Here is a 27,913-nt window from a genome sequence, read left to right as displayed (position 1 = left end):
ATTCTATATGAATAAAGGTTTGTTTGTTTGTTTGTTTGCAATTTAATGTTACCACTCCTATTGATAGCGAGAAACAGGTTAAAATTAGGCAAAATCTGAAAAGAAAAATGAATGAAAAACAATTCTAAGTTTATCTTTGAAAAAAAAATTTAAAATCTAAAACTAAATCTGGCCTTACTTCATAAAAATTCATTCATATGAATGTAAAAAGAATGTAAAAAGAGTCTTAGAGGAGCTGAAACCATCATAATCCATTAAAATATCCCTCAAATATATTGCACGCTGGAATAAGGAGCATAAAGTAGGATCTTCCCTGTTAACAAAAAAAAGTCTGGAGTGCAAACAATGAAGGGAATTGGTTGGATGATATTAGAGGTTGAGAAAATATTTTAATGACTATAATTTTGGTGTTTTGATGTCAGAGTTTGGCCCATTCGGATGGTGTGAAAGCTGTAATCTCACCCCACACTGAGTCTACTAGTAAACACCAGTCTCTAACATTGTTGCTTGGATCCAGCTGCTGCTAGTAAATATTAGACTATGAAAAGTCACCCAAATAATACACTACACTCTCAGAAAAAAGGTACAAAAGTTGTCACTAGTGTTGGGCGGTATGACCAAAAATTTATATCACGGTATTTTTCAAAATTATACCGGTTTCAAGGTACATGACGGTATTTTTTTTCATGCATGACCTGGTGTTAACCATATTTTCTACTGATTGGGAGAGGAAATACTACAGTATATTGACTTAGAATGCCCCATTTTACTGTCATGATGAGTGAATATTGTCAAAAAATAGCACACTAAATAGTGACTAAACATGACCTCTTTTAATACATGTTAACCAGGAGTCACTCTCATTTATAATCGTGGCATCGTCTGATAAAATCAACATGCATCTACACTAAAGAGCAGCTATGCGGTTGTTTTGGCTAGATTACTTTTTTGTCTCATGCAGCGCACTGCCTGCATCTGAGTAATAAACTAAAAAAAACAACAAACAAAAAAGTGCATGTGATATTAACAGACGAATTATGCTCATATTTATAATTCCAAACAATCAGTAAGCGACAGGTGCTAGGAAACGCTGTTTTGTACTCATTTATTGACGAGTCGGCTGCGGTGCTTCTCTGCTGCTCACTGCACAGAACAGATGCTGAGAGACGCGACACTTCTCCGGGAAAGTCAGACCTCGCGTTCGCGGGACAGCACTGGTGAAATCTCCCAACTGAACCATAGCTAATGTTTATCCAAAAAAATCGCTAGGTTTATCACTATGAATATTCTATGGAAAAAGGGTCTGAAAGTTGCTAAATCTAATACTAAAGTCGCGCTCGTGTGTGTGAGATGAGGGAGCTGATGGCAGGGGGTGGTGGATATTTGTGGAGGTCAGTGTGGATACTGTGGACGAGTTCTTCTGTGTCATCACGTTCTATTAGTTCTACAGCTTCAGTTTCTGAACTTTCACGCTTAGTAACACATACAGCTGTTCCCTCACCACAAAAACGACTCTCTGTTGTTCAGTCGATGTCAATCAAAGTGTGTTGTGCTCCAAGGTCGGGCAGCATTACTAATATTTTTACATTTTTACATTGTCTATGTAAACATGTCCTTGTGAGCATTTCAAACCACAGGATTTAAAATAAGCCCTTGTGGATTTTTGCAGCATGTGATATAGCTTATGAATTCCTCTCGCAATAATTCAGGGGGAATTTTAATTTTCTTCCCTATTTTTGTTTGTTATGTTGGCGCTCACCTCAATGGTGCGGTAGTACGGGTCTAGCAGGACTTTGGCCAGCGCCACTATCTGAGGGGTGCGATCCCAGCCGTCTGAGCAGTGCACCAGTACGGGCCTGTGGTCACGGTCCACGGCGTTCACAACGAGGAGAGACGCCTTGAGCAGGAGGGACAGATGCTGCAGCCACTTTGTGCTCTCCAGAGCAGACAGCCAGCTAAAGACAGAACAAAACTCACCATTACACACATCTGAAGCATGTTCAAACGGTTTCTTGTAGCAAACTGTAACTTTAAGACTTGTAATTTGACACATTATGCAATGCAATATGGTCGACAAACTTCTCATATAGTTAGTTGCTGAATACTATACTATTATTATGTGATGACTTTTTTCTTAAAGAAATTCAGGCTTTTATTCAGCAATGATGCAATAAATTGATCAAAAGCAACAGTAAAGACATTTATAATGTTACAAAATATTTATATTTCAAATAAATGCTGTTCTTTTTAACTTTTTTATTAATCGAAGAATCCTGAAAAAAATAATAAATAACAGTTTCCACAAATATATGAAGCAGAACAACTGTTTTTTTTAACATTTGAGCAGCATATAATGTTATTAGAATGATTTCTGAAGGATCATGTGACACTGAAGACTGGAGTAATGATGCTGAAAATACAGCTTTGACTCACTGGAATAAATTGCATCTTACCATATATTTAAATAGAAAGCAGTAATTATAATAATATTTCACAATATTACAGCGTTTACTGTATTTTTATTAAATAAATGCAGCCTAAATATTCTATGCAAACTGGGGAGGATCTTTGATTTGTTTATATTACAATATGTCTGCATACTGAAAAAAAAAATCACATACTAACCTGTTTTCAATTATATTTAATACAGGTGAAACAAAAACAGCATTATGCACATTAGGAAAACTGAGTTTACATCTTAATGGAAAACTGTGAGAAGGACTAAAGAATGCGGTTTGACAAGTGTGGTTAATACTCATTTTAAAAGTTTTCCAACATGGTCAAATACAGCCAAAGCAAACTGACATTAGCCAAGGAAACACAGAGTGCAGGTAACCGGAGGAGACATTCAAATTATAGTTCCTGAGAGGAACATGAATCAGAATAGTGTTTAAAAGGAAAATCGCCTTTGTATGAATATGACTACCTCATGCAGCGAGACATTTACAATCAGAATAATCAAAGGAGAGAATTCAATTTTTTTCCTCTCTACAATTCTGTTGCTTAGAAACGCAGCTCTTGGCCAGAGTTTATCATGCTGACTCAAGAGAGAACGACAGAGTGAAAGAAACCGAGAGAGAGTCACTTGGAAGACTTGCTGTTGACTTTACAACAAATAGATGAGTGGAAACAGCGTGGATGGAAAAGGAATAATGCACTTCAATCACTCATGTAGAGCAGGAACTGATAGTTATTAAAATTACGCTTTTGATCAACAGGTAAAGAATTCAACAGTAGCACTCCACTTTCCATCTGGGTCACAGCTTTGAAGTCAATACTTGATCCAAATGAATCCGCTTAACATTTGATTCAAAGCAAAATAAATTGCTAGTAAATTTCACAAATAAATTACAGAGAAACAACAATTAACATTGAATTGAACAATAAATACTGAAGTAGAAAATAGTATTTTCTTGTAAAAAAAAAATAATAATCCAATAGTGTATTTACAAATAATTTTTTACAGTGTAGATCTATATAGAAAAATTATGTTAATGCATAAAATCAATATAGTTTCAATATTTCAAATATAATTTTAGGCTTTTGCCCCAGACCCAAATTTTGAGACGGATCAATTACCTATAATACATTTGAACAGCTCGATAGCAAGTATTAAAAAAAAAAAGCATGTTATGTCCCTAAAAGGCAAAATATATCAATAAGCAAACAAACAGACTACAACTGCAGCAGATGTTTGCTGGAAGACTTACTTGGCTGGATCAGGCATTTGGGTGCAGAGAAAGCGCAGAGACTGGAAACTCTTGCGGATGGAATGGATGTTGGCCATACCCATAAAAACCACCTCACAGTTAGGGTAGTACTCTATGGGGGAGAACAACACGTCATTAATGAGTGGGCGTCTTGTTTTACTGTGATTGTTGAAAGAGCATCTAGGAGAGAGTACCTGGGCATTCACACCCTCCTCCTTTGGCTCTGTTGGCTACGGCAGCGGCGTATGACCTGGCGTCCAGGATCAGAAGCTTTCGAGGTTGGATGGCCAGTGTCTCCACCTCTGAGCTGTTAGTCATAGACGAGTCTATAGAAAGAGACATGTATGTATAGATCAAGTCATATAATATGACAATAATCAGTATTGAGAACAGTATTCAGTCAAGATTTTTAAGGGCCAAGTGGTACTGACCAAAGTCCACATCTGAGAGGTCAGCTCCGTTAGTGTACTCGCGGGAGAAGGAGCCATTGGAGACGCCTTTACAGGAGCTGCTGTCAACGGCACAGGCTCTGGCGATGGACTGCACCAGGTGCTCATCATCTGCGTTCCTCCAGCCCCACCAGCTGACCTCAGGCTGACCACAGCGAGCGATCACTGCTCCCGTGCTCTGGTGCCTGGGAAAGAGAGGTTAAAGAACTGGACTCTTAATCTGAAGGTTCTAGGCAATCTTGTAATTGTTGTAAAACTAAAACTAGTAAAACTGTTTTCATTAATTGAAATAAAGCTTAAATAAAACAAAAATATAAATAAAATTAAAGCTGCAAGCAGCATTGAATGGGCACTCGCACCCAGAGCCACCTCCACCTGGTGGCCTTAGGAAAACAGTGAACGATGGGCAAAATGCATTTAAAGTGGTAAATATAGGAGGAATATGTCAAAGTCATTTATATGTGCCAAAATTCCTGCTGCCAGCTGGTGGCACTATGACTATAACTGAATATTGGCATGTCATTTTGATTAGCTGTCATTTTTATTAGCTCAACATGAAAAGAGCTTTCCTGGTGCATTTCAGTCCTTGGTAGTGCAACTGAAGCCAACAATCAACTATGGGTGGCAAGGCACTGTCAAAAGATCTCCGGGATAAAGTTGTGGACAGGCACAAGTCAGGAGATGGAGCCAAAAAAATGTCAAAGGTTTTATCAATGCCTAGAAGCACAGTAAAGAAGTGGAAAGTATTTGGTACAACACAGACCCTCCCTGGATCAGGACGTCCCTCCAAACTGGATGAAAAAACCAAAGGAAACTGGTCAGAGAGGCTACCAAGAGGCCGGCAGCAACTCTGAAGCAGCTGCAGGAATTTATGACAAAGAGTGGTCATTGTGTGCAATGCATGTTATAATAATATCACAAATATCAACAAATGTGGCTTGTGTGGGAGGGTTGCAAGAAAAAAGCCACTCCTCAAGAAAGGCCACATGCAGTTAGACTGAGCTTTGCCAAAACGCACCTTGAAGATTCTGAAGCAGATGACATTAAAATTGAATTATTTGGCCTCAACACCAAACGATAAGTCTGGCGTAAATCCAATACAGCTTACCATCCAAATAACAGCATTCCTCCAGTAAAGCATGGAGGTGGTGATGTCCTGTTATGGGGCGTTTCTCTGCAGCAGGGACTGGAGCTTCTTCTTCTTCTTCTTTTCCTTTCGGCTGTTCCCTTCAGGAGTCGCCACAGCAAATCATTTGCCTCCATCTAGCCCTATCCCCTTCTGCATCCTCTTCTCTCAGACCGACTACCTTCATGTCTTCCTTCACTACATCCATAAACCTCCTCTTTGGTCTTCCTCTCGTCCTCCTGCCTGGCAGCTCTAACCTCAACATCCTTTTCCCGATATATTCACTCTCCCTCCTCTGAACATGTCCAAACCATCTCAACCTGGCCTCTCTAACTTTGTCTCCAAAACATCTCACATGTGCTGTCCCTCTGATGTACTCATTCCTGATCCTATCCATCCTCGTCACTCCCAAAGAGAACCTCAACATCTTCAGCTCTGCTACCTCTAACTCTTCCTCCTGTCTTTTCCTCAGTGCAACTGTCTCCAAACCATACAACATCGCTGGTCTCACTACTATCCTGTACACCTTTCCTTTCATTCTTGCGGGTACTCTTTTATCACACAACAAACCTGACACTTTTCTCCACCCATTCCAACCTGCCTGCACACGCTTCTTCACCTCTTTTCCACACTCCCCATTGCTCTGGACTGTTGACCCTAAGTACTTAAAATCCTGCACCTTCTTTATCTCTTCTTCCTGTAACCTCACTGTTCCACTTGGATCCCTCTCATTCACACACATGTATTCTGCAGCAGGGACTGGAGCACTTGCCAGGAAAGAAAGAAAAATGGATGGGGTCTGTGATGATGTTACCTGCCCGTTTCTTCATGAAGGTTGGGGAGGTGCACACCATTTATCCTTTCATCTACCCTAACAGTCCATTGCAGTTTTCTTATATCTGATTTGCTGGCTGACCCAAACCAGACAGTAATAGAAGTGCACAGAACAGACTCAATCAGAGCTGAGTAAAACTGTGTCATCTGTGCCTGTGGAAGGTTGAACTTTTTCAGTTGGCGAAGGAAGTACAACCTCTGCTGGGCCTTTTTAACAATGGAGTCTATGTGAGTGTCCCACTTCAGGTCCTGAGAGATGGTGGTGCCCAGGAACCTGAATGACTCTACTGCATCCACAGTGCTGTTCATGATGGTGAGGGGGGGGAGTGCAGGGGGGTTTCTCCTGAAGTCCACTATCATCTCCACAGCTTTGAGCGTGTTCAGCTCCAGGTTGTTGTGATTGCACCAGACAGCCAGCTGCTCAACCTCTTGTCTGTAAGCAGACTCATCACCATCCTGGAAGAGAACGATGACTGTGGTGTCATCTGCAAACTTCAGGAGCTTGACAGAGGGGTCTTTAGAGATGCAGTCATTTGGGAGAAGAGCAGTGGGGACAGCACACACCCCTGAGGAGCTCCAGTGCTGATGGTGCGGGTATTGGATGTGATCCACTGACAGATGGAGGTGGGTACAGAGAGCTGTGTCAGTTTGGTAATATCTGTTGCTTGGTAAGCAAACTTCAGGGGGTCCAGCAAGGGTCCTTCACGTAGACCAACACCAGTCTCTCAAATCACTTCATGAACACAGACGTTAAAGCAACAGGTCAGTAGTCATTTAGTCCAGTGATTTTTGGTTTCTAGGGAACAGGGATGATGCTGGAGCGTTTGAAGCAGGAGGGGATTTCACAAAGCTCCAGCGATCTGTTGAAGATCAGCGTGAAGATAGATGACAGCTGGACAGCAGCTGTTTCCTGAAGACTTTGCGTACATCATCTTCACAGATCTTAAAGGGGTGGTTGATTGCGAACTTTTTTAATGTCAGTTAGTGTGTAATGTTGCTGTTTGATCATAAACAATATCTGCAAAGTTACGAAGCTGAAAGTTCAATGCAAACGGAGATATCGTCTTTTAAAATTCTGGCAGTTTAATGCCTACAAAAACGACTGATAAGGGACTTCCCGGGTCCGTTACGTCAAGAACCCAGAATTTTACAAAAACCCCGCCTCCGGGAACATGCAGCAAAGGAGGCGAGACCATGCTACGCTGCTTTAGAAAAGAGGAAGAGAAAACTACAGTTGCATGTAAAAATCTATTCATATGAATCGCGATTCAGTCTTCTAACGATTCTAATGGATTCACAAATTTCAAAATCAATGTTCTAAAGCAGCGTCTCATCCTGTTCCTGGCCTCGCCCTGCTCTGCACACGCTCCGCATCTCTCTCTCTCGCTCTCATTCAGATCAGTGAATACACTTATTTTCACATACTATAGTTATGAGAAGCGTTATACATGGCGTGGCGTGTGGTTGCCGAACTGTATTAAAGCTTTAATCAGAATAAAACGTATATATAAAAGCTAACAGAAGCAGTAGCATTTACAAATAACAGCGTATCTAAAAGTATGAGACAGTTTATAAGACAAAAAATCTTAGGCCTATCATTAAAAGCCGTGAAACAGGTTCTGCGCAATCCTCTTCAATACTATCCTCTGCGTCTCAATCGGGCTCAAATTGATAAGCAACATAGACGACGTCATTGTTTACAATACAACCGGATCACATGCAGCTATGTTGAGGGGCGGGACGTTTAGACGCACGCTAGAGGTGGTTTAGCCAATCACAACACACTGGGCCAGCTAATCAATCAGAGCCCATCGTGTATTTCTGAGGGAGGGGCTTCATAAAAGCAGGAAATGATCAGTGCGTTCAGAGTAGAAGGGACAGAGAGGTGTGGAATAAAGGTAAATTATGTGAAAAATAATGTGTTTTTTAACAAACGAAGCATTAACACATGTTAGACTGCACCCCATAAACACAATCAAGCCTATAACAAAAAACAGTCAACCACCCCTTTAAATGCAGGCTTAGAAGCAGTAGGGGGAGGGGGGTTGATGGCTGTGTTGTGAGCCCAGACTTAAACCCCACTGAAAATCTGTGGAACGACTTGAAGACTGCAGTCCACAAATCTCACCATCAAATTGAACTGAACTTGAGCAGTTTTGCAAAGAAGAGTGGGCAAATGTTGCAAAGTCTAGATGTGCAAAGTTAGTCGAGACAAATCCCAACAGACTAAAGGCTGTAATTAAAGCAAAAGGTGGTTCAACAAAACACTGACTCAAGGGGGTGATCCTTTTTCCAATCTCTTCTGCTCACCAAAGCTGCATTTATTTGATCAAAAATAAATTAAAAACAGCAATACTGTGAAATTTTATTACAAATAATTTTTTTTTTTTAAATATTTTATTATATTATAGAATGTAATTTATTCCTGTGATGCAAAGCAGAATATACTTGGCAAGTAACTGAAATACAGTTTAAGTACCAAAATTACTAAAACTAATAAAAAAAAGATGTAAAAAAATAATAACTAACAAAAAAGTAGTGGTCGACCGATATTGTTTTTTTTTGACAGCCGATGCCGATATCTTGGAACGTAGGGTGGCCAATGGCCGATATAATTTTATTTATTTTAATTAATATTTAAGAAATCTGAAATAATTTGAAAATGTATTAAAACATAAATGTGTTAAATAAACATACTTGTACTTTAGATGACAAAGTATTTTTCACAAATAAATATTTCATAAAAAAAAGATACTAAAAAGGAAGTAAACACTGTAACCATCAGGGCACTCAGTATTCTGGGAAGTTTGTGTGCATTGGGATTAGGGAATCGTATTTTTTCAAATAAAGCCAAGGTAACACTCATTTTACATACAGCACACAGTGGAAATGACATGAATATGGCAGTGGGCATATGCATATGCATAAAGCGCAGCATAATTTGAACTCACAAGTTTAAAGTTTGTCGATCGCACGTCTCCAGTGAAGCTGAACTCTCCTCCTGTCCACATTCAATTCACACGGACCGAAAGTCACACAGAGAACACACGATCATGCAGGTCACATGCACACTTCACAAGATCTCACAACTGGATCCGACTAAGTTTGCAAGGTTTGTGAAATTAAATGTTCATTAGTCATTCAAAGATTTGTTTAAATTATATAAATGAGTAGGGTATTTGCTGAATGCTGACGGCAAGCAAGGAAGTATTATAATGTTTGCCTTTCTAATACTAATAATATAAAAACAATCGTTGTAAAAATTTTTGTATACATTTTAATTCCTTTGTTTAACTCGTTCTATCTGATTATTAGACAGACTTACATCCGTATTTAGACAGAACTGTTAACGACAACAGCGAACAAGAGGGAGAATGTGAGCACTGTGTGCTCAGGCGCTGCCGTTCTCAGCACCGTCAAAATAAAAGTCCCACCTGGAACGCATCGGCCAAACAGGAAAACTTATCGGCCGATGCCGATATTTAAAAAATGCCAAATATCGGCCGTTATATTGGCCTTGGCGATATATCGGTCGACCACTACAAAAAAGACAATGAAGATATAGATAGACAGACAGACAGACAGACAGATATATATAGAGAGCTAAATACACTAAATAGAGAATGATAAATAGAATGAACGATAACTGATAGAACGATTGACAGAAAGACAGAATGAATAATAGACAGAATGAGAGAACGATAAATAGAACGACAGATTAAAAACGATTAAACTATTAAACATTTTTCATTATTTGAAATAAATCTTAAATAAAAGATAAATATTGAAATATAAATCAAATAGAAATATTTAAAAAAAAATTGAAAATGTTTCCTTGGCAAGTAAATGAAATAAAGTTTAAGTACCAAAATTTGTAAAAGTACCAAAATTTGTAAAAGTATAAAAAAAAAAAAAGACACACACAAAAAAAAACCCCCAATGAAGAAGACTGACCTGTAAACCACGGCCGGAATCCTCTTCCAGGAGCGGAAGGCGGCCACATTCTCCAGCTCTTTATCAATAATCCAGGCTGGCACCAGCAGCAGCTGAGGGTAGCTGGAACACAACCTGTGTCAGGGGGCAAGCAGAGGTGTGTTCAGACTGACTGATGCCTGTCTAAAGTCATCTAATTCTGAAAAGTCCCGCAGAGTGTCCAGAGCAGTTTTAGATGTGCTTCTGTTTGTGAGAGAAACACTCACTTGTACTTGTTGTTGATCTCAGACACTCTCCAGGCATTCAGAGTATCAAATCCCATCCGCTCCACCTCGTTATGGAAACGTGACATCACATGATCACCTGAAAGATAGAGGCGAGTGAGAGGAATCTTGAAGGTAAAGAGGAACAGGATTTCCAAAGAACTAGTTACTGGATTGGACAAATCTTGTGAGGTTCTTTGTAAAGATATTCAAGAGTGTCACCGTCACTGAGTTGTTTGTGCACTCATTAGGTGGCAAAGCTACGCCAATAAAATGACTTAATTTGCACCACCACCCCACCCCCACTTCTGCATGTACAAGTGCACAAGTGAGTTTTGCTACAGGAATATCGTAAAAGGAGTAGCAAAAGTCAAAGCGCTAGGATTTGAAGTTGTACTGCCAGATCTGAGAGGCTGTAAGTCAGTGGTCTCAAACTCAATTCCTGGAGGGCCACAGCTCTGCAGAGTTTAGCTCCAACCAGCTCCAAATCACACCTGCTTGGAAGTTTCTAGTGATCCTGAAGACATTGATTAGCTGGATCAGGTGTGCTTGATTAGGGTTGGAGCTAAACTGTGCAGAGCTGTGGCCCTCCAGGAATTGAGTTTGAGACCAATGCTGTAAGTGCTGGCTTGTGGTTGTACAGCGAAACTGAAGTAAAGTGCAAAAGTAATTATGTCGTACACATTTGTGTCTCATTTAGTTTATGTGACTATTAATCTGCAACTTCAAATTCAAAACACGGGTGTTTTGATTATTGTCTGTGTGCAAATGAAAGATTCAGCTTTTCCCATCAGAGCTGTGAGTGTAAATTTCAATGTACAAATACGAATATTAATATGACAAGTTCTCACATTCAAATCAACAAGTTCTTGAGTTTTGCTATTATTTTTCCTTCGTATAAAGCTGTCTGGCTATGCAAGACTAGCAGGAAATACTGAAATAAAACTATTTGTGACATCTAATATCAGCCTTAAGAACACAGATTAAGTTTGAGAAAGTCAGACAGTACCTGGCCTACACAGATCCCCGTGCTGCTCCTTCTCCTTCTCCATGCACCATGCGTGGAAGGGGAAGGAAAAGAGCTCCTCTATCTGGGACGGGGGACGGACCGCAGCGCTCAGCCTCTTCAGCCACTCCTGACACTGCTCAAATGTGGAAAACTGACACCTGTCAAAACACACATTAGATCTACTGCATCAGAGACACACTGAGACAATGAAAGAGAACATCAAATACAGACTTGGGTCGACATGGATTTCTGTACTAAATGGCTATACAAATTTGATTACATTTTCAACTAAAGTCATAATAGTAGCCAGTCTGCTTAAAAAAATAATAAATTTTTCGATAGATTTAGATCTATCTTTTCGATAGATGGAACGATAAATAGAACAATAAATAGAACGATAGATAGATAGACAGACAGATAGATACAAAATTAATGATAGAACATTTACTAGCCAATGGTGATTCTATTGCCAAGGTGTGCATAGAGGGTTGATATAGATAGTCTCACCTGATGACCTTGCAGTCTTTGCAGGTGATGTGCATTTGGAACATGTCCCGACATTCTACACTTTCTATCAGCTGCAGGGGAACCTGACAGAGAGAGTGAGACAGATTAGTCATACAGAAATTATTTTTCATTATTGGCACTGTGAGTGTCAGCACACCAAAGAGAGCATCTAAACGGAAGTCAACATGAACCCAACTGATGCTAATGATTAAATCAACCTGCTGAATCAATCACACTGAAAGTTTAGACATGGGTTCAGAGTTTACAGACACGGTTAGTGATTAGCGTCTGCAGACAAACTCATTCATTGTTCTGCAGCTCAAGTGTTGAACAGTCTGGCATGCCGATCAGCTTCAATCGTGTGTGTTTATGTGTGTGGACGCCTCTGCAACTGTGCGGTTGAAAACGCAGTTCCCCTTCAAGCTCCGGAACTTGCGCGTGATCACACATTGACCGCATGCAAGTCACATCTGACCACAGCTCTCACAAACCTGCAGCTCGCAACATCATGCAGAGACAGACAGACCGTTCTGTGGTTACTTACTGACACCTCACACGAACAATTCTGTTCACAGAGAAAGAGAGGGAAGACAGAATCACGAGGTGGACATGAACACTGCGGCTTTTGGCTCGTCTGTGATACACACATTCCTGGGCTGCGGTTTAATTCTACCACACTAATCTGACCACACTCAAACATTCCTGGGGCGCTTGCTGAAGGGTCAGAGAACACAAACATATTTGTGAGATACATATTAGAGATAGAAGCTTTAATATTTTTCTCTCCAAAAACTAGCATCTCTAAATGTAACCCCTTTAGAGCACCATCACTACAACTCTTTGGAAAAAATTCAGCAATATGACTTGTCAAATATTGTCTTTTTTTCTTTCTTTTTTTTTACATCTTTCTCGGTTTCAGTTGTCTCAGGACATTATTCAAAATGACTAAAATAAAAAAATTATTAATTTATTAATTATTTTATGCAACCTCAATATTACTCCAATAATAATAATAATATTAAGATAATAACGTAAAGATAACTATATTTATACAATTAATTAACTATATATATATAGTTTATATAAAAATTTTTATTAAATTACAAAAAATATATTACTATTGCATAGAAATATATTATTGTATAGTAAAATACAATAATAATGTTTATGGCTGTCTTAATTTTTTTTGCTTTCAATCATTAAACCACAGAGCTTTTATTTTGGTGGAAAACCGCAGGAGACATAAAATTTCACTTTTGTTGACAACAGATTTATAAATGATTCTCAAAACAAATTTGGGAAGATGGTTGCATGTGTAGTGTTTTCAAATGCATGTTTTACTTTGAAACAAGCGTTCCGAGCTGCTGAAAATACCGTTGTTCCATGCATGAAAGAAATGTATTTGAAAATGCTTAGTAATTGTTTACTAATTCCCAATTTTGCAATTTCATTAATTTTATTTCTTAGGTCAGAAAATAAGGAAATCTGTATTTAAAAAAAAAGGGAAAAATCACATCCCTGTAGTTTCACTGTATTTAACAAAATGGTTTAAGGCAATTACTATCAGACTTCAAAATAACTGCTCTAAGCAATATTCCAGTTATTACACATCCATAACCTGTACAGCGTGCCAAAACCAATTTTTTTAAAAACGTGTCAAGACTTCTGCATTCTGTTATGCTCTGTCAATTTGTGCAACTCAAAAATGACACAATTAATATTCTCTCAACCTCCTTCCTCTTTTTTTCTCCATTTCCAGCCCTACACTTGTGCACTTGCTCTTACGACAGCTTTGTTGCCTCACTAGCTGGCCTATAGTCACATCACTCTCTCTTCTTTCTCACGCACAACACACTCTCTCTTTCACAGGCACACAGAGAGCGTCACACTCATTTACTCTGGTGAATAAGTGACTGTCACAGATATCAACTGATGAATTAGCACTGAGCTGATCACCCACCAGCCACAAACAAACCCAGCTGCCTGATCACATGTACATGAACAGAATATTTTGGGCTAAACAACTAAAGCTTAACAGTACCTGTCATTTTGATAATTATTTTGTCTATCAGTTTATAATGCACTTACAATAAAAGCTGAGCAAAAAAGCGTCCAGAATGGAAAACAATTAAGTGATAATGTACAGCCAGCCAGTCATTATTGCAAAATAAACCCCAACAGAGATCAGGACTCTAATGCAAAACAGTTTCTGTTCAGGGTGGAGTGTTTGGGAAAAATGATTGCAATTATATTAGTGGCACATAAATTACACACTTAATCATTCATATAAGCACTTAAAAGGGCCATTAAATGCTAAACTTCCTTTTCTGGGATTTTAACAGAGGTGTTTGTGTTGCACGTCATAGTGCATAGTGGATGCATACGTTATTTTTAACTGTAGGAGAAAACTAGTTAATTTTGAGCTTTGGGCTGTTTTTGCTTTATAAAGTCTCTGAGAGGTATAAATTCTCTTCTATAGACCTTGAGTCTCTGACACGATTCATCTACACCGTAAGTGTTACCGATATTTACAGCTTCTTGGTGTAACCGATCAAACAGCTTAAATAAACACCGCAAAATGAACTACAAAAGTCATTAAAGGTGCACCAGCGTGTTCTTACTGTATATATTTTCAATGCAAAGTGCAAATGCAAACAGCTGTGCATCTACTTGTGCATTAAATTAGTGCTCTCACAGGATGTGTGCATTTATGTAATAATGTATGGTGAGCTTACAAAACCATGTATAATATATATTAATTTTGTTCCTTGTAATAATGAATTGCAGCATGCTTTTGAGGGATCGACTTCCATTGTAAGTGCATTACTGTAAGCACAATTTACATGGGTTGTTGACAAACTTTTGACAGTATGCCAGCTAATATTCTGCATTTAGCCCACAATATTCCTTCACTCCTCTTGCTCTCATTCCAGCAGTTCAGGAACATGCAGCTCTGTGTGCTCCACTTGAATGGTTTCTAGATCGTGACTGCTGGTCTATGAGGGGTATAATAGAGCAGATTATTAGTATGTAACCAGAAATTTTATTATAGTGCCATGTTGATAGCACGGGGGTGGACAATCCCAATCAAAAAGCCACTGCAACCATGGCAACAGGCTTGGGAAGAAACAGTGAAAGTGAAGAGCTAATAAAGACAGACCTGTTCAATACACACACACAGGGTTACGGCAGCCACTGGCCAGTGTCAGAGCGCCTGATGTAACTGTGGCCTGCTGTCCCTAAATACCCTTCACATCATTGGTGGGCTCTAAATTTAGCAGCATGTCATGCACCATATAAAAGAGTCTTTTTTCTGCGACCACCATCATGGCTATCCATCATACATTCACCATGGCACAACAGACCACAATCCAGTTTCACTCAAGAATTTCTGAGCTGAAGTTAAAAAATTTTTTTTTAAATAAATAAAAGTCACTTTACAAAAAATATGCATCCATTTTATTTGCACAAACTAAATCGGCCCTGATTAGAATTGAGCAAATTCAGTGTGATATTTGCCGTTCAAACGGTCTTATACAAAACTATAGTAGCTTTTTTCCGCGGGATAAAAATTCTAAGCGGTATGTGTGGAGAAAACCAGGCACTGCTCATCACCTGTCCAATACAGTCCCAACAGTGAAGCATGGTGGTGGCAGCATCATGCTGTGGGGGTGTTTTTCAGCTGCAGGGACAGGACGACTGGTTGCAATTGAGGGAAAGATGAATGCGGCCAAGTACAGGGTTATCCTGGACGAAAACTTTCTCCAGAGTGCTCAGGACCTCAGACTGGGCCGAAGGTTTACCTTCCAACAAGACAATGACCCTAAGCACACAGCTAAAATAACGAAGGAGTGGCTTCACAACAACTCTGTGACTGTTCTTGAATGGCCCAGCCAGAGCCCTAACTTAAACCCAATTGTGCATTTCTGGAGAGACCTAAAAATGGCTGTCCATCAACGTTTACCATCCAACCTGCCAGAACTGGAGAGGCTCTGCAAGGAGGAATGGCAGAGGATCCCCAAGTCCAGGTGTGAAAAACTTGTTGCATCTTTCCCAAAAAGACTCATGGCTGTATTAGATCAAAAGGGTGCTTCTACTAAATACTGAGCAAAGGGTCTGAATACTTAGGACCATGTGATATTTCAGTTTTTCTTTTTTAATAAATCTGCAAAAATGTCAACAATTCTGTGTTTTTCTGTCAATATGGGGTGCTGTGTGTACATTAATGAGGAAAAAAAATTAACTTCAATGATTTTAGCAAATGGCTGCAATATAACAAAGAGTGAAAAATTTAAGGGGGTCTGAATACTTTCTGTACCCACTGTATATATGTATATATATGTATATATATAAGTACATTTTTTACACCTAGCAATTCTGACTTTTTTCTCGAAATTCTGAATTTACGTCTTGCAATTCTGACTTTTCTCATGACTCAGTTTTTTTGTTTCCGCTAATGAATAAAAAATTAAAAAGGCAACTGCAAGTTAACATTTCACAATTCTGAGTTTATATCTCACAACAACAAAAAAATCGGAATCATGAGATGAATTGTGAGAAAATAAGTCAGAACTGTAAGATAAAAAGTTGAGATTACCTTTTTTTTTTTTGTTATTCTGTGGTGAAAACAGGCTTCTTAACAAAAAAGAGCTGAGTTGCATGTGAAAAATGCAACTACCATCATACATGGGCCATATTTAAGTGTGGAAGTAAGAAGGACTTTTGTAAATAAAATAAATTAAAAGAAAACCAACTGGAAAAAAGCCCTGAAATGCAAACACTGCTCATTTTAGTTTTGGTAATTTGGTTTCAGTACAGGAGATCTCTTTATTCCACTTCAACTGCTGAGACATGTAAACTGTTCATTGCTGCTTGTTTTATTATCTCCTCCAAGTAGGTTTTAGTATATTTTGCGAAGGACAATGAGCATATACAATTGTACAAACTTTGGCAACAACAGTTCAGTAAATACTTCCCTGACTCGTATCCTTAAATACAGACTGAAATCAATTCAAAAACACATTTTGAGTAGCTCTGAAAATAAAAAGCATAGTTGTGTTGAAAATCACACACTCACATTAACAACCGACTCCTTGAACTTGATGTGCAGGCGGTAGCTGGACATGGCGATGATGGCATCCTCAGCCCTGCCCACATACTTCGTATACTCGCCATGCAGCTCTGGGTAGGGCACCTACAACAGATCCAACAAACAACTTACTATTAGACCAATACAAGTATTTGATGATATTTAGAGTTGCATACAAAAAAAAAGAAGAAGAAGAAGAGGCATTTACAAAAACCCTTGATGTGTCTTCCTGTCAGAGGTGCTGAAAACAAAGGATCTGTTTTAAAAGCTAACGCTGCCTCACTTTCTACTTTAACTGATTTGAAATGCTCTTTATAAGCAGCAACTCTGTTAATAGTCAGTCATGTGTGTCACACACTTACTTACCATCTTGAATGGAAATGTTCACTGTGCTTGTTGCAATGCATTGTAAGTGATGCAGCCTAAGATTTTGGCCAAAACAAGATCATTTTGTTGCCTACAGTTTGTGACAGACTACACATCAGCATATTTATGATACCTATGTAAACAGTATAGTAGATTTTAAAACAGACTAATTTTCCCCTCTTGGTCAGAATCGAATAATACTTGCATTAACGGTACCAATACATCCTAATGAACAACATTGTCTTGGCAGAGGTCTTGATCTCTGCTTACCTGAAGATCCTCATCGTCCAGGACAGGGGGCTTGCGAGGGAAGATCTGATTGGCCTGGATGCACTCCAGACTCTGCTGCCCCTCCTCCTCCTATCAAAGAGAATACGGATAAGAAATGCACCACATTATACTCTACTGACAATTATAATCAAGAATAATGTAACTAAAAATTGTAAAGACAACTACATATAGAATTTGGCAGGGAAATGTGCTTTCGTCATGAACATAAAATGCAATGAAATGTAAAAAAACAAAATCTTAATTGAGCTCAAATAGTAATTTTCTTAATGCAAAATATAATTTATATAAATAAAAATAATTTAATAAAAGAATCAAAACATTTTTATGATGTGACCCGAACACGTTTTCATTATTCACACCACATCACATAATTTATGTTCGGCTGCAATAATAGAAGAGTGTGAGAGGCTCTTTATCAAAGGCCAAACATTTGACATCACAAGTTAAAAATGTACAAATTCCTTTTCCAGTTTTATCACTCCCAGGGGCCAAAAGCCAAACTGTTATACGGATAAAACATTGTCCATGACTAAACCTCTGATTAAATGAGTGATTACCTAAGCTAAACTGGGGACAGAGTGGTCGAAGCATTTCTTTAACCAATACCATTTTTGGCTGGGCTTCAGAGCAGCAAATCATTTGTAAAGGCACAGGGACACTCTGCCAGAACGTCCTGCTCTGAAATCACTTCTGCTATTTCTGATATAACAGGCACTCCTGTAACCGATACAGTATGGCAGCTTTACAGAAGACTCTAAGGGCACTGGATTATAGTAAATACAGACGCTATATATGCCATATGATGCACATGCAACCCAAGTGAAAGGTTTTGACACATCTACTAAATCAGAATAATAGTAAACAAATGAACGTATGGGAATTATGTACTAAACAAATGAAAACTGCATCCTTAATACACAACACTGTCTTATTTCCATTTCCTTTTCCATGGCAAGATCCTATTAAGAGTTGTACCCTGCCTTCACCACGATCTGTATCAGGACTCAGAGCAGCAGTGTGCAGGGCATAAGTCATTCCATTCACTTCTGTATGCAGGAATGAGAGGCTACGGCCCGCAGTAGCCTTGAGAGTTCAGATTGGCAGAGAATGTTTGGATTCTGTTTCCACAAATAGGAGAGACTCTGTGAGACAGGGCAGCTGTGTCGCCATGTTGTCTAGCTCAAACACCAGAGTCCTCAAGACGGACTGATTGGTCTGTTTGTGCCATAAAATGCTGCCCAGTCAAAGACAAGAGTGTACTGGATGAGATATGCAAGGAGGTGTTGTGTTTGTGTATAAACTAACTAACTCTATCTAACCTATTTATCCATCTATCTAGTTGTGTATAAACTCCCCAACCAACCAACAAACATTCTATCTATCTGTGTATAAACTAACCAACCAACGCTCTTTCTGCCTGCCTATCGGTCTGTCTATCTAGTTGTGTCTAAAATAACCAACCAACTAACTAATGTTCTATCTATCTGAGTGTGTATTAACTAACTAATGTTCTGTCTGTAGAGAAAAAGGATAATACAATTTGACTTGTATATAAGAAGTTAGTGAAGGTATATCAAATTGTCAGGTTGCATATCCTAGAAGGGTGTGTGTGTGTTTGCTGGATCAGCAGCATGGCTGTCTGTGTGTAGCGCTGACAATGGCCATCAGCACGGCTCAGTAAACACACTAGAGGGGCCGGTCCCGTGGCAGCCCATTGTGGGCACAAGCACAGAACCAGACAGAGAATTACAGGGCACAGACAGGCAGAATAGCAAACAAACAATAATGAGCATAACTCATTAGGAATGTGTAAACAAACACATCCATCAGCATTCGCGCATAGACCGGAGGCATTCGTTAAACTGTCCGCAGACACTTCAGCAAACAAGAAAATGAGGTACAATTCACTAAACGCAGACATAGACTCAAACACAAATACCACAGTAAATGCTGTTTCTGTTAGAGCCCCTTAAAATGAAAGGTTCGTAATAAAGCTTAGTTTTTTAGTTAGTGTTTTTACCTCGAGTAAGGGGTGTTGTTAGTTATGACTTTAAGCAGAATGGCTAAAATCCCTTAACCATGACACTGTAATTCAGGACAATAAAAATGATACAATAAATAATTAAATGCATTAATAATTCATTCATTCATATTACAGACTGTAAGGCAGTTTCCTAGTTGCCAAGGAACTAATAGAAAGTGTAGTAATATAAAAATCAATTGCTGGTCACAGATGGTGCATCTAGACGCATCTGTCTTGATGCATCTCACAGTTGTGAACGTGTTTCATCCCATCAGAATTTGGAGCCGGAGCTGTTTTATAATGCAGCGCTCACTGATGACACTAGCACATATGTATCCATTCATCCCGTCTGTCTGTCTAAAGAGGGCATTGATCTGCGCTGAGACAGCAGTCAGGACGGGACTTTGACACTGTCTGAGCACCATTCATTTCAGCTGATTAAAAGCCTGAGAAATCAATGAGCAGTTTCCGATTCAGCATTTGAACCGATGCCTGGGAGTCACGTGCAGGAAAGAGAGACCCTGTGTCCGAAATTGCCCCCTATACCCTTAAATATGGCACTATTTGGGGACAGCCATTATTAGTGGTGTCCGAAATCTTAGGCTTGGTTGGATTGCCTTGTCTGAACCAGAGCTCCATTGCTCCCCCTTCCCCCGCTGGACTGCGTTCATATTATTTTATTTGTGTCTGAACTGCGGTTCGTTTGCGTCATCAAGCCAGCAGCTGTTTACCCCGTTTCTTAGTAACGACGATGCAAGAGAAGGCGGCAAAATGCGTAGCATTGCTCTCTTCACTTTTATATTACTGTTTTTGAACCGTTGGATTTGTTTCCAAAGCTTCAGTACATAACGGCACTACGTCTGTCTTATGAATGTACTGCAAATGCTCGGAAGAAAACTGAAGGCGAACAGAAATGAGATATACAGCTCTCTGCTTGCAGCACGTCAGGAAAGTGAGTGAAACACACACAAACACAAATTTTTTTCCAAATAATATGTCATTAATAGTGTCTCACTTCTGCGATGTGGCACAATTGCATTCATATCAGCAGAAAAACGTACAGGAGTTCGCTTGAACTGTACCCCAGACCACCCCTTTTAAGTGGATGCGAATACGGTTCGCAGGTGTGCACCCAAGTTCGGAAGACAGCGTTCACATCATCCAAATGTATGGATTTGAAGTGCTAGTGTGAAAGCACCCTTAACGGACATTATCGAGTTCACTCATTCAATCCCACAATGCACAACAAAAACGAGTGTACAACTGATGTATGCTCAATGGCTAGAGAATAACCCATAATGCAGTGTGAGAGTCACGCGCCAATGCGCCTTGCCCGCAGATGAATCATCCATCCATTCATTTTACAAAGCGCTCATCCACGGCATACAGCAAAATTGGTTTTTCAGCGTAATACAATACAGGTAAAAATTCATAGTAAATTGATAATTAAATTGTTTAATTAGGTTTTATACATAATTTCCATGACAGAGTCAAGATAAATCCTTTCATCATACTACTGGAGCTGCCAATTTGCCAGTTTCAAATGATCATTAAACAGCAAACACAGACTATGCAAAAGTGGCAGTCCTTCTGCACTCAGTGTCCAAATTCGCTCACTCGTTTTCATTGACTCCTTCAAGTGAACTGTATTAGTGGCCTAATGTAAGGAATAGTGAATCAGGGTATAGGGGGCGATTTCGGATTCAGCCAGAGATTTGGGAGGTGTTTGTTTACCATAGCCCCGGTGAAGGAGTGCGGGTGCAACACTGTCGTGCCTTCTACCACTCGTTCGCTCTCTCTTGCAGTCGTCAGTCTGTATGAAGAAAAAAAAAACATTTAAAGAAGAAACAACTAGCAATTGTCAAAATTTTCCATTTCATTTGAATTAGGTTTGGATAATGCAGGAAATATTCACAATATGTTCGCAGGTGATTTAAAATACTGTGAATAATATCACAATGATTTGAATTTACTTTTCTTATAATTAGTTTCTTAATCAGTTTAAAACTTCATGAAATGCTCAAAGTCTCCATATGACCTTTTTTATGTATTAATGTGGGTAAATTTTTTCACATAGGTAATTTTTTAATATATATATATAGATATATTTATTTACAACTTATGGTGGTGCATATTAAAGAATGGGATTAGGTTAATTATTATTCTTTCTTGTGGTTATTTACAGAAAAACAGCTTGGAAAAGATGCTAGAATTATTTCCACTTGATTTTTAGACTTTATTTTACTCCTTGCCTAACAAATGTTGAATTTTCCAAGCAATAATGGTTGAAATGATGGGTTCTCAAAATAGGGGAAAAAAGTAATTCCAGTATAAATACATAAATATCAAGATACATATTAAACATAGGAAAAATGCAAAAAATATTCACCCAGTCCTAATTCACACACATGTACTTAGATCTTACCAAACTCCTAACAGCAATGAGGTGAGGTTTGTTTTGGATGTTCCCACACTGCTGGCGTCACTCAGTGTTATGACATTGAAACCTGTGGAGAGAGATGAGAAAAAAAATTAGACCACAGTTTTCAAGCCATAACTCTCCATTCCAAACATTGCATAACATCTGACAATACTGCTTTTCACACTTTGGTAAATATAGCCGTCATGGTGCTGATGGCAATCTGTGGGCAAAGGCGGGCATAGCCGTTCATGAATGCTTGGGTGGTGAATTCAAATCACTGACGCATATGGTTGGATCGGGTTTTATGAAAAGTGGCCACAATGTACACAGCCATTCATCTCATTTGTCATCATACTCATTAGTTAACTGGTGATTAGAGCACTAGCATATGGATGATCTCAAAACTACAGATATGAACTAAATGTCACAAAACTTTTTAATTCGATAAACTGTAACATTAAAGTTAGCTTGGAAGAAAACAAGCAACATTCTGTAATAAGTGCAATTTACACACCTACAATTCAAATGAGAAACACCGTATCATTAGTTTCTCTTCTTTGGAACTGTACCAACCCTCAAAACCAACCGGTTTTTATTTTTCTTCCAATGAAAGCTATCTGTGAAGCTCTGCTAACTAAAGATGCATAAAGAATGAGATGACACAATTCCACAGAAGATAACAAAACCCAAGTTGTCAAAGACTAAACAGAGCAGAATTACACCATGTCATGGATGGGAGGAATTCAGTGGCCCCGTGTGTCTCCTGAGAGTCATATATGAGTGAGTTTGGTTGGTTCATGGCCAGAGGGCAACAGCGTCCCTATGCAAAAACGTTCAAACACATGCTTCCAGAGAAGGCCACACTGGCGCCATCTGGAAACTACTGATAAAACATATCTCTAACAAGAAAACACTCATGTTTACTACAGCTGAGGAGTCTGTCTTCAATCTGATTGGGCATTTTAGTGTCTTGCAACTGTACTGCAGTCTCATGACCTGAACAAATGACAGTGCAATGTGGTACATGAAAACTGTTCAACATGCAAAAGTAGTTTTATGCAGCGCCAGACCATTTCCATACTGGCCCAGATCCAAAAGCATTGTTTCAGGTAGAAGGTTCTCCTTATTTCACATGACAGGCCTCATATCTGTATTGGGTATTCAGAAACACCGGCTTTCTAGAGAATTCTCCCCTTCCATTGAGGTCAACTGACTGCAGGTGGACAGAAGAATCATTCAGTGTTTTTTCTGTTCATCTCAGATGTCACTTTTACTGTCCTGAAGGTCAATCAGCATTATGTGTTCTCATTCCTAAACCACCACTGGAACTGATTCCGTTTCATTTTACTAAAACAACCACCTTACGCACCATTAATGCAAAATACGCACCTTACTGTCCAATTTTAATGTCATAGGGCACATTCATGATGATGCAAGCTTATGCTTTACTTTTTTCAAATGTATTTTTACTTGCAACAATTCAAATCATGCCACTTTCTAAAAATGTGTTATAATGGATGGACACATTTAATCATTAAGCTGGAATAGTCATATTATGATTTTTTGCATGCATCCTTATTCTAATTTGTTGAGATAGTGAAATGGTGGGTTCCTGTTAAATGTGAGCCAAAATCATCACAATTAAAAGAACCAAAGACTTAAACTACTTCAGTCTGTGTGCATTGAATTTATTTAATACACGAGTTTCACGAATTACTGAAATAAATGAACTTTTCCACGACATTCTAATTTGAGACGCACCTGTAATAGAAACTAGAAAAACTAGAAAATAACAGAAACTAGAAAAATTATGTGATTTAAGTGCCATTGTTTTGTGATACACAGGCTTTTTATCTCACATCACATTTCAAATTCAAAACTCAATATTAACTTTCATTAAATTATTTCATTTGTTGTGGTTCTGGAGATTCAGAGGTGATGGGAAAAAAACAAAAGTTTAAATTATTTTCTCGATACATATTGATACTGAAATCTCAAATATTTTCAATATTTTTTTCTTACAGTTTTGATACAGCAAAACTAGCTGCTCTTTCTCGCTCTCTCTTCTCACTGACAGCAAGTTCACGCACACAGCAGTGTAATGAGAAGCATTTATCAACATGTTAACAAAATACACATTTAATAACCTTTTACTCTAAAGTCACTTCATAATTTCAATTGAGTGTTTGAAATAACTACATTTTGTGATCTGATGTGGCTCCTTATCATAAAATTTGGCTGAAAATATAAAATTTTATATTATTATTATTACATGGCTCTCTGGAATACTCTCTGAAATACTTCAAAATATAAATTTTTTCTGGTATCGCATCGACAACACTAGTTACAAAAAATATTTGGACACTTGAAATGTCTGAATGAATACATAATGATTTTACATTGTGAAAATGCTAGTAGAACATGTCCATATTTTGCTAAGACACCTGCGTTAAATTGAGATTTCATTAATCCACTAAAAATCATCACAACACCAGCTGATTCAAAGACAAAAATGATGAAGAAAACTGAAGCTGAGAGAAAGCTTCTGCAGGGTTTGAGCACAGGGGACTTGATCTAATGGAAGGCATTTTGAAATATGGCGTAATTGTCCAAATACTTTGTGGGTTTGCTGTGCTTTAAACAAACAGCAAGAACAGATGTTTATCATTATGAGTTCATTCATAAACTCAACCACCCGCCCTCCTGTCACTAAGGTTACTAGTATTGATCGGCCCACGACACGCAGTCAGTGACGTGTAAACACACAATCATTGAGGCTTTATCTACTGCTGCGTTTAGATGCCAGGCATTTGCGCTCATTCAGCAGGTTGAGTTGACTTTTAACCAGATGCATTTCATTCCAAAGTCACACCATGAGTCAGATTCAAACCACATGAGAAACCCAACACCAAAACACAGCCGAAGAGCCAAAGGATCGTCTAGCAGCACCACGCGGATCTGACAGAAACACAACAAATCCAACACACGCCTCTCTTCAGCGAAACCAAGGCAACCACACATTCCCTCAAAAATACCTTAGTTACAGCAGTGAAACTATGGTAACTCGGTATGGAGTGCGAGAGTTGGGCTCCTGAAGTAAAAATACAATTGATTTTCTCTATTGGGGAATTGGTCTTGAAAGAAAGACATTCTGTGTTATGAGGTTGTTAATCAATGGCATATGTTTTTGTTGAAGCCATCAGTTTGCTTTACTTCAACATATTTTTTTAATAATCATGTTCAACAGCGGAATTCCTAGTGAAAAAACTGACATTACCCATGATTCCGCAGAAAAATATCAACCAATCAGAGAATCACGACAAGTAAATCACGCCAAACACTTGGACTAGTGCCCGTCCACTCCCATGAAGCACTGTGCATTCAATAGTTTTATATTTCTCTATTGTTTTTAATGCCATTCGCAGCGCTTCATGGGGTTATAGTGCTTTCCCTCAAGCTGTTAAAGGGACAGTTCATCCAAAAATGTAAATTCTGTCATTATTTGCAAACTTGTATGAGTTTCTCTCTTCTGTTGAACACAAAAGAAGATATTTTGAAGAATGCAGGTAACCAAACAGTTGACGGTAGCCATTGACTTCCACAGTATTTTTTCCATACTATGGAATAGGGCTGCACGATTAATCGAATGCGATTGTCATGCGCATTTTGTTAAAAAAGCCGGTTCTGTAATCAGCAGGAAATCATCATCACATGCTTTCAGATGGAGCAGCATTTACTACACATAGTCGTAGTTCTCTGACAAGTTACGCAAAAAAAATGTATTGCGTGATTCTGAAATCTAAGAAATCGTTGGCGATAATGACAGCTGTTTGCATAGCTTCTCAGTGAACTACGGCTCTGTGAAGTAAATGCTTCTCCATCTGAAAGCATTGAAAATACCAGATTTAATAACATATTTTTACTCCAAACTCACTTCATAACGTCAGTCGAGTGTTTGAAATAAATGCTTCTGTAAGATGACGTGGCTTCTTACACAGAATAAGGCACGCAACATATTTCATAGTATTTAAGCAGTGATAAAGGCATTGCATTATAAACATACTTTATTTTAATGAAAATTATAATAATAAGCACTCAGATAAACCGTATATTGCCATAGTCGTGTGTTTATTAGTCACGCTGAATCAATGAAAGCAGTTGAATCTTCTGTTTATTCAGCTGCAGCAATAGGCATGTTCTGGGTTTCTTCTGCGAGGCGTATTTGTAGTTTCAGCGCGAGAGCGCCCTCTGGTCTTTGGATGGAGATTTACTGCTGATCACAGAACCATGCTTCACTGAAAGATACACAAGACAATCACAGCTTCTGTCGAATCACGATCTCCATTCCATTTCGATTTATCGTGCAGCCCTACTATAGAAGTCAAAATCCACCATTTGTTTTAACAGAATATTTATGTTTTGGGGTGAACTATCCCTTTAAATATTTTTGTCAGATTTTCAAACGCTCTTTTGCTTCAAATCAAAGTTTGTAATATTGCGACTCTCCTCGTAGCTGGTTGGTCTGGCTCATGGCTTATAACTCTTAAAGGAATACTTTTTAAAGATCCCTATGGCAAAAATGAATGGGAAAAATACAACCGGAACCAAAGCTGCTGAAAAAGTAGCACTCGTTCTGAAAGCCTCTTATTTTACAATGCATGAAGAGAATCCCATCATTATTTAGGAACAGTCACCATGGTAATAACTATTCTGAGTTACTGTTGTTACTACAGTAAAACTGTCTAAAAATATTCTAAATGCATCTGGCATTGTTTGAATGAGACATGATTTATTAAATAAGTATTATTAATGTATTACACTTAAACACTGAGCTTTACTGCCATGATAATCACAGTCTTCACCAAAATATTGTAGTTATTTCAGTTATTGTTCCAACTGTTAAGTCATAATAATTACAGGAACGCAAAGAAGCATCCAGAACATATACTGTAGTAACAATAACTATGGTAACTGTTGTTATGCTGGTAACATGGCAGCTAATGCTACAAAAGTACGCCCAACTTGATATTATACACCCCTGTCATAAAAATAAATCCAAAATTATGCATTGAGATGTTGTAAGCATTACTTTTACCATGGCGACCATAGTTTAGATCCAAATACTACAGTGAGTGTTATTTATAACAACCGTGGTGAATACCGCGAAATGTCAGTTTTATTGTTGTAGCAACAGGGTAAACCTGGTTACCATGGCAAACTGCTGTAAGGGGCTCGCGCTCGATCTGTCAGTCAGACGCGCGGCGGTTGTAATAACGACTGACTAACCGACAAAAACTGAGTATCAAGGCCGCGTTTCTTGCTCTGCCATGGGCCAAGCTTATTTCAAACCATCTGAATAGCACCAGGCTCTAAACCGCGCTGGTATTTTACCGCTCATATGAAGCATTTTAGACATTTCTCCTCAGCCGAGGCCCGTTTCGGCGTCTGTTGTTGTTGTTGTTGTTGCGAGCGGAGGGCGGACCCCTCAGATAAGGCCTCAAAAGGGCCGAAATACAAACGCATCCAGCTCGAAAAGCACTTAGCTCACTCACCTGAGGGCAGCCTGCGAAGCAGAGCGGGTGTACGCCTCCTTCCGAGCCGCAGGAGAGAAGATTAACGACGAACAAATCGACAAATCGCACCTCGTAGCCATTTGCAGAATCGGCCCGTCCCACTGTGGAATCCCGTCGTCATCGCAGCTACCACGACGTCGGGACGTCACGACGCAGATTGCGTCAACACGTTCGAACGTGTGGGGGAGGGGTGGATCTTCTTCTTCTTCTTGAAATTGTATTGGTGTTTGACAAACAACAAAATGGTGTATTTCCGCCACTAACTGGTATGGAGTGTGTATCAAAGAAGTGACTTACTTCCTTCCCCCTTTTTAAATT

General features: G+C 38.9%; 1 protein-coding gene across 4 annotated transcripts in view; it reads right to left on the bottom strand.

Annotated features, from left to right (window-relative positions):
• mtmr3 (myotubularin related protein 3) overlaps positions 1–27,706 on the bottom strand; it is a 39,712-nt gene extending 12,006 nt beyond the window's left edge. For 2 of the 4 annotated variants that reach the window (XM_016235125.1, XM_016235127.1), the window contains exons 1-14: positions 27,575–27,706; positions 22,026–22,107; positions 21,335–21,413; positions 17,557–17,646; positions 16,909–17,025; positions 12,376–12,396; positions 11,832–11,914; positions 11,325–11,482; positions 10,319–10,415; positions 10,074–10,187; positions 4,142–4,344; positions 3,905–4,036; positions 3,711–3,822; positions 1,760–1,955 (exon numbers count right to left, since the gene is read on the bottom strand). In XM_016235125.1, coding sequence (XP_016090611.1) covers positions 1,760–1,955; positions 3,711–3,822; positions 3,905–4,036; positions 4,142–4,344; positions 10,074–10,187; positions 10,319–10,415; positions 11,325–11,482; positions 11,832–11,914; positions 12,376–12,396; positions 16,909–17,025; positions 17,557–17,646; positions 21,335–21,337 — 1,326 coding nt within the window. In that variant the 5' untranslated portion in view covers positions 21,338–21,413; positions 22,026–22,107; positions 27,575–27,706. The remainder of the gene's footprint in view (positions 1–1,759; positions 1,956–3,710; positions 3,823–3,904; positions 4,037–4,141; positions 4,345–10,073; positions 10,188–10,318; positions 10,416–11,324; positions 11,483–11,831; positions 11,915–12,375; positions 12,397–16,908; positions 17,026–17,556; positions 17,647–21,334; positions 21,414–22,025; positions 22,108–27,574) is intronic. The other 2 variants (XM_016235126.1, XM_016235128.1) reach the window with 1 other exon arrangement.
• Between the last annotated feature and the right edge of the window lie 207 nt (positions 27,707–27,913).

The sequence above is a fragment of the Sinocyclocheilus grahami genome, unplaced genomic scaffold (genome assembly GCF_001515645.1).
Source record: "Sinocyclocheilus grahami isolate Dianchi unplaced genomic scaffold, SAMN03320097.WGS_v1.1 scaffold463.1, whole genome shotgun sequence".
Lineage (NCBI taxonomy): Eukaryota > Metazoa > Chordata > Actinopteri > Cypriniformes > Cyprinidae > Sinocyclocheilus > Sinocyclocheilus grahami.
This window is presented reverse-complemented; position numbering and strand designations above follow the sequence as displayed.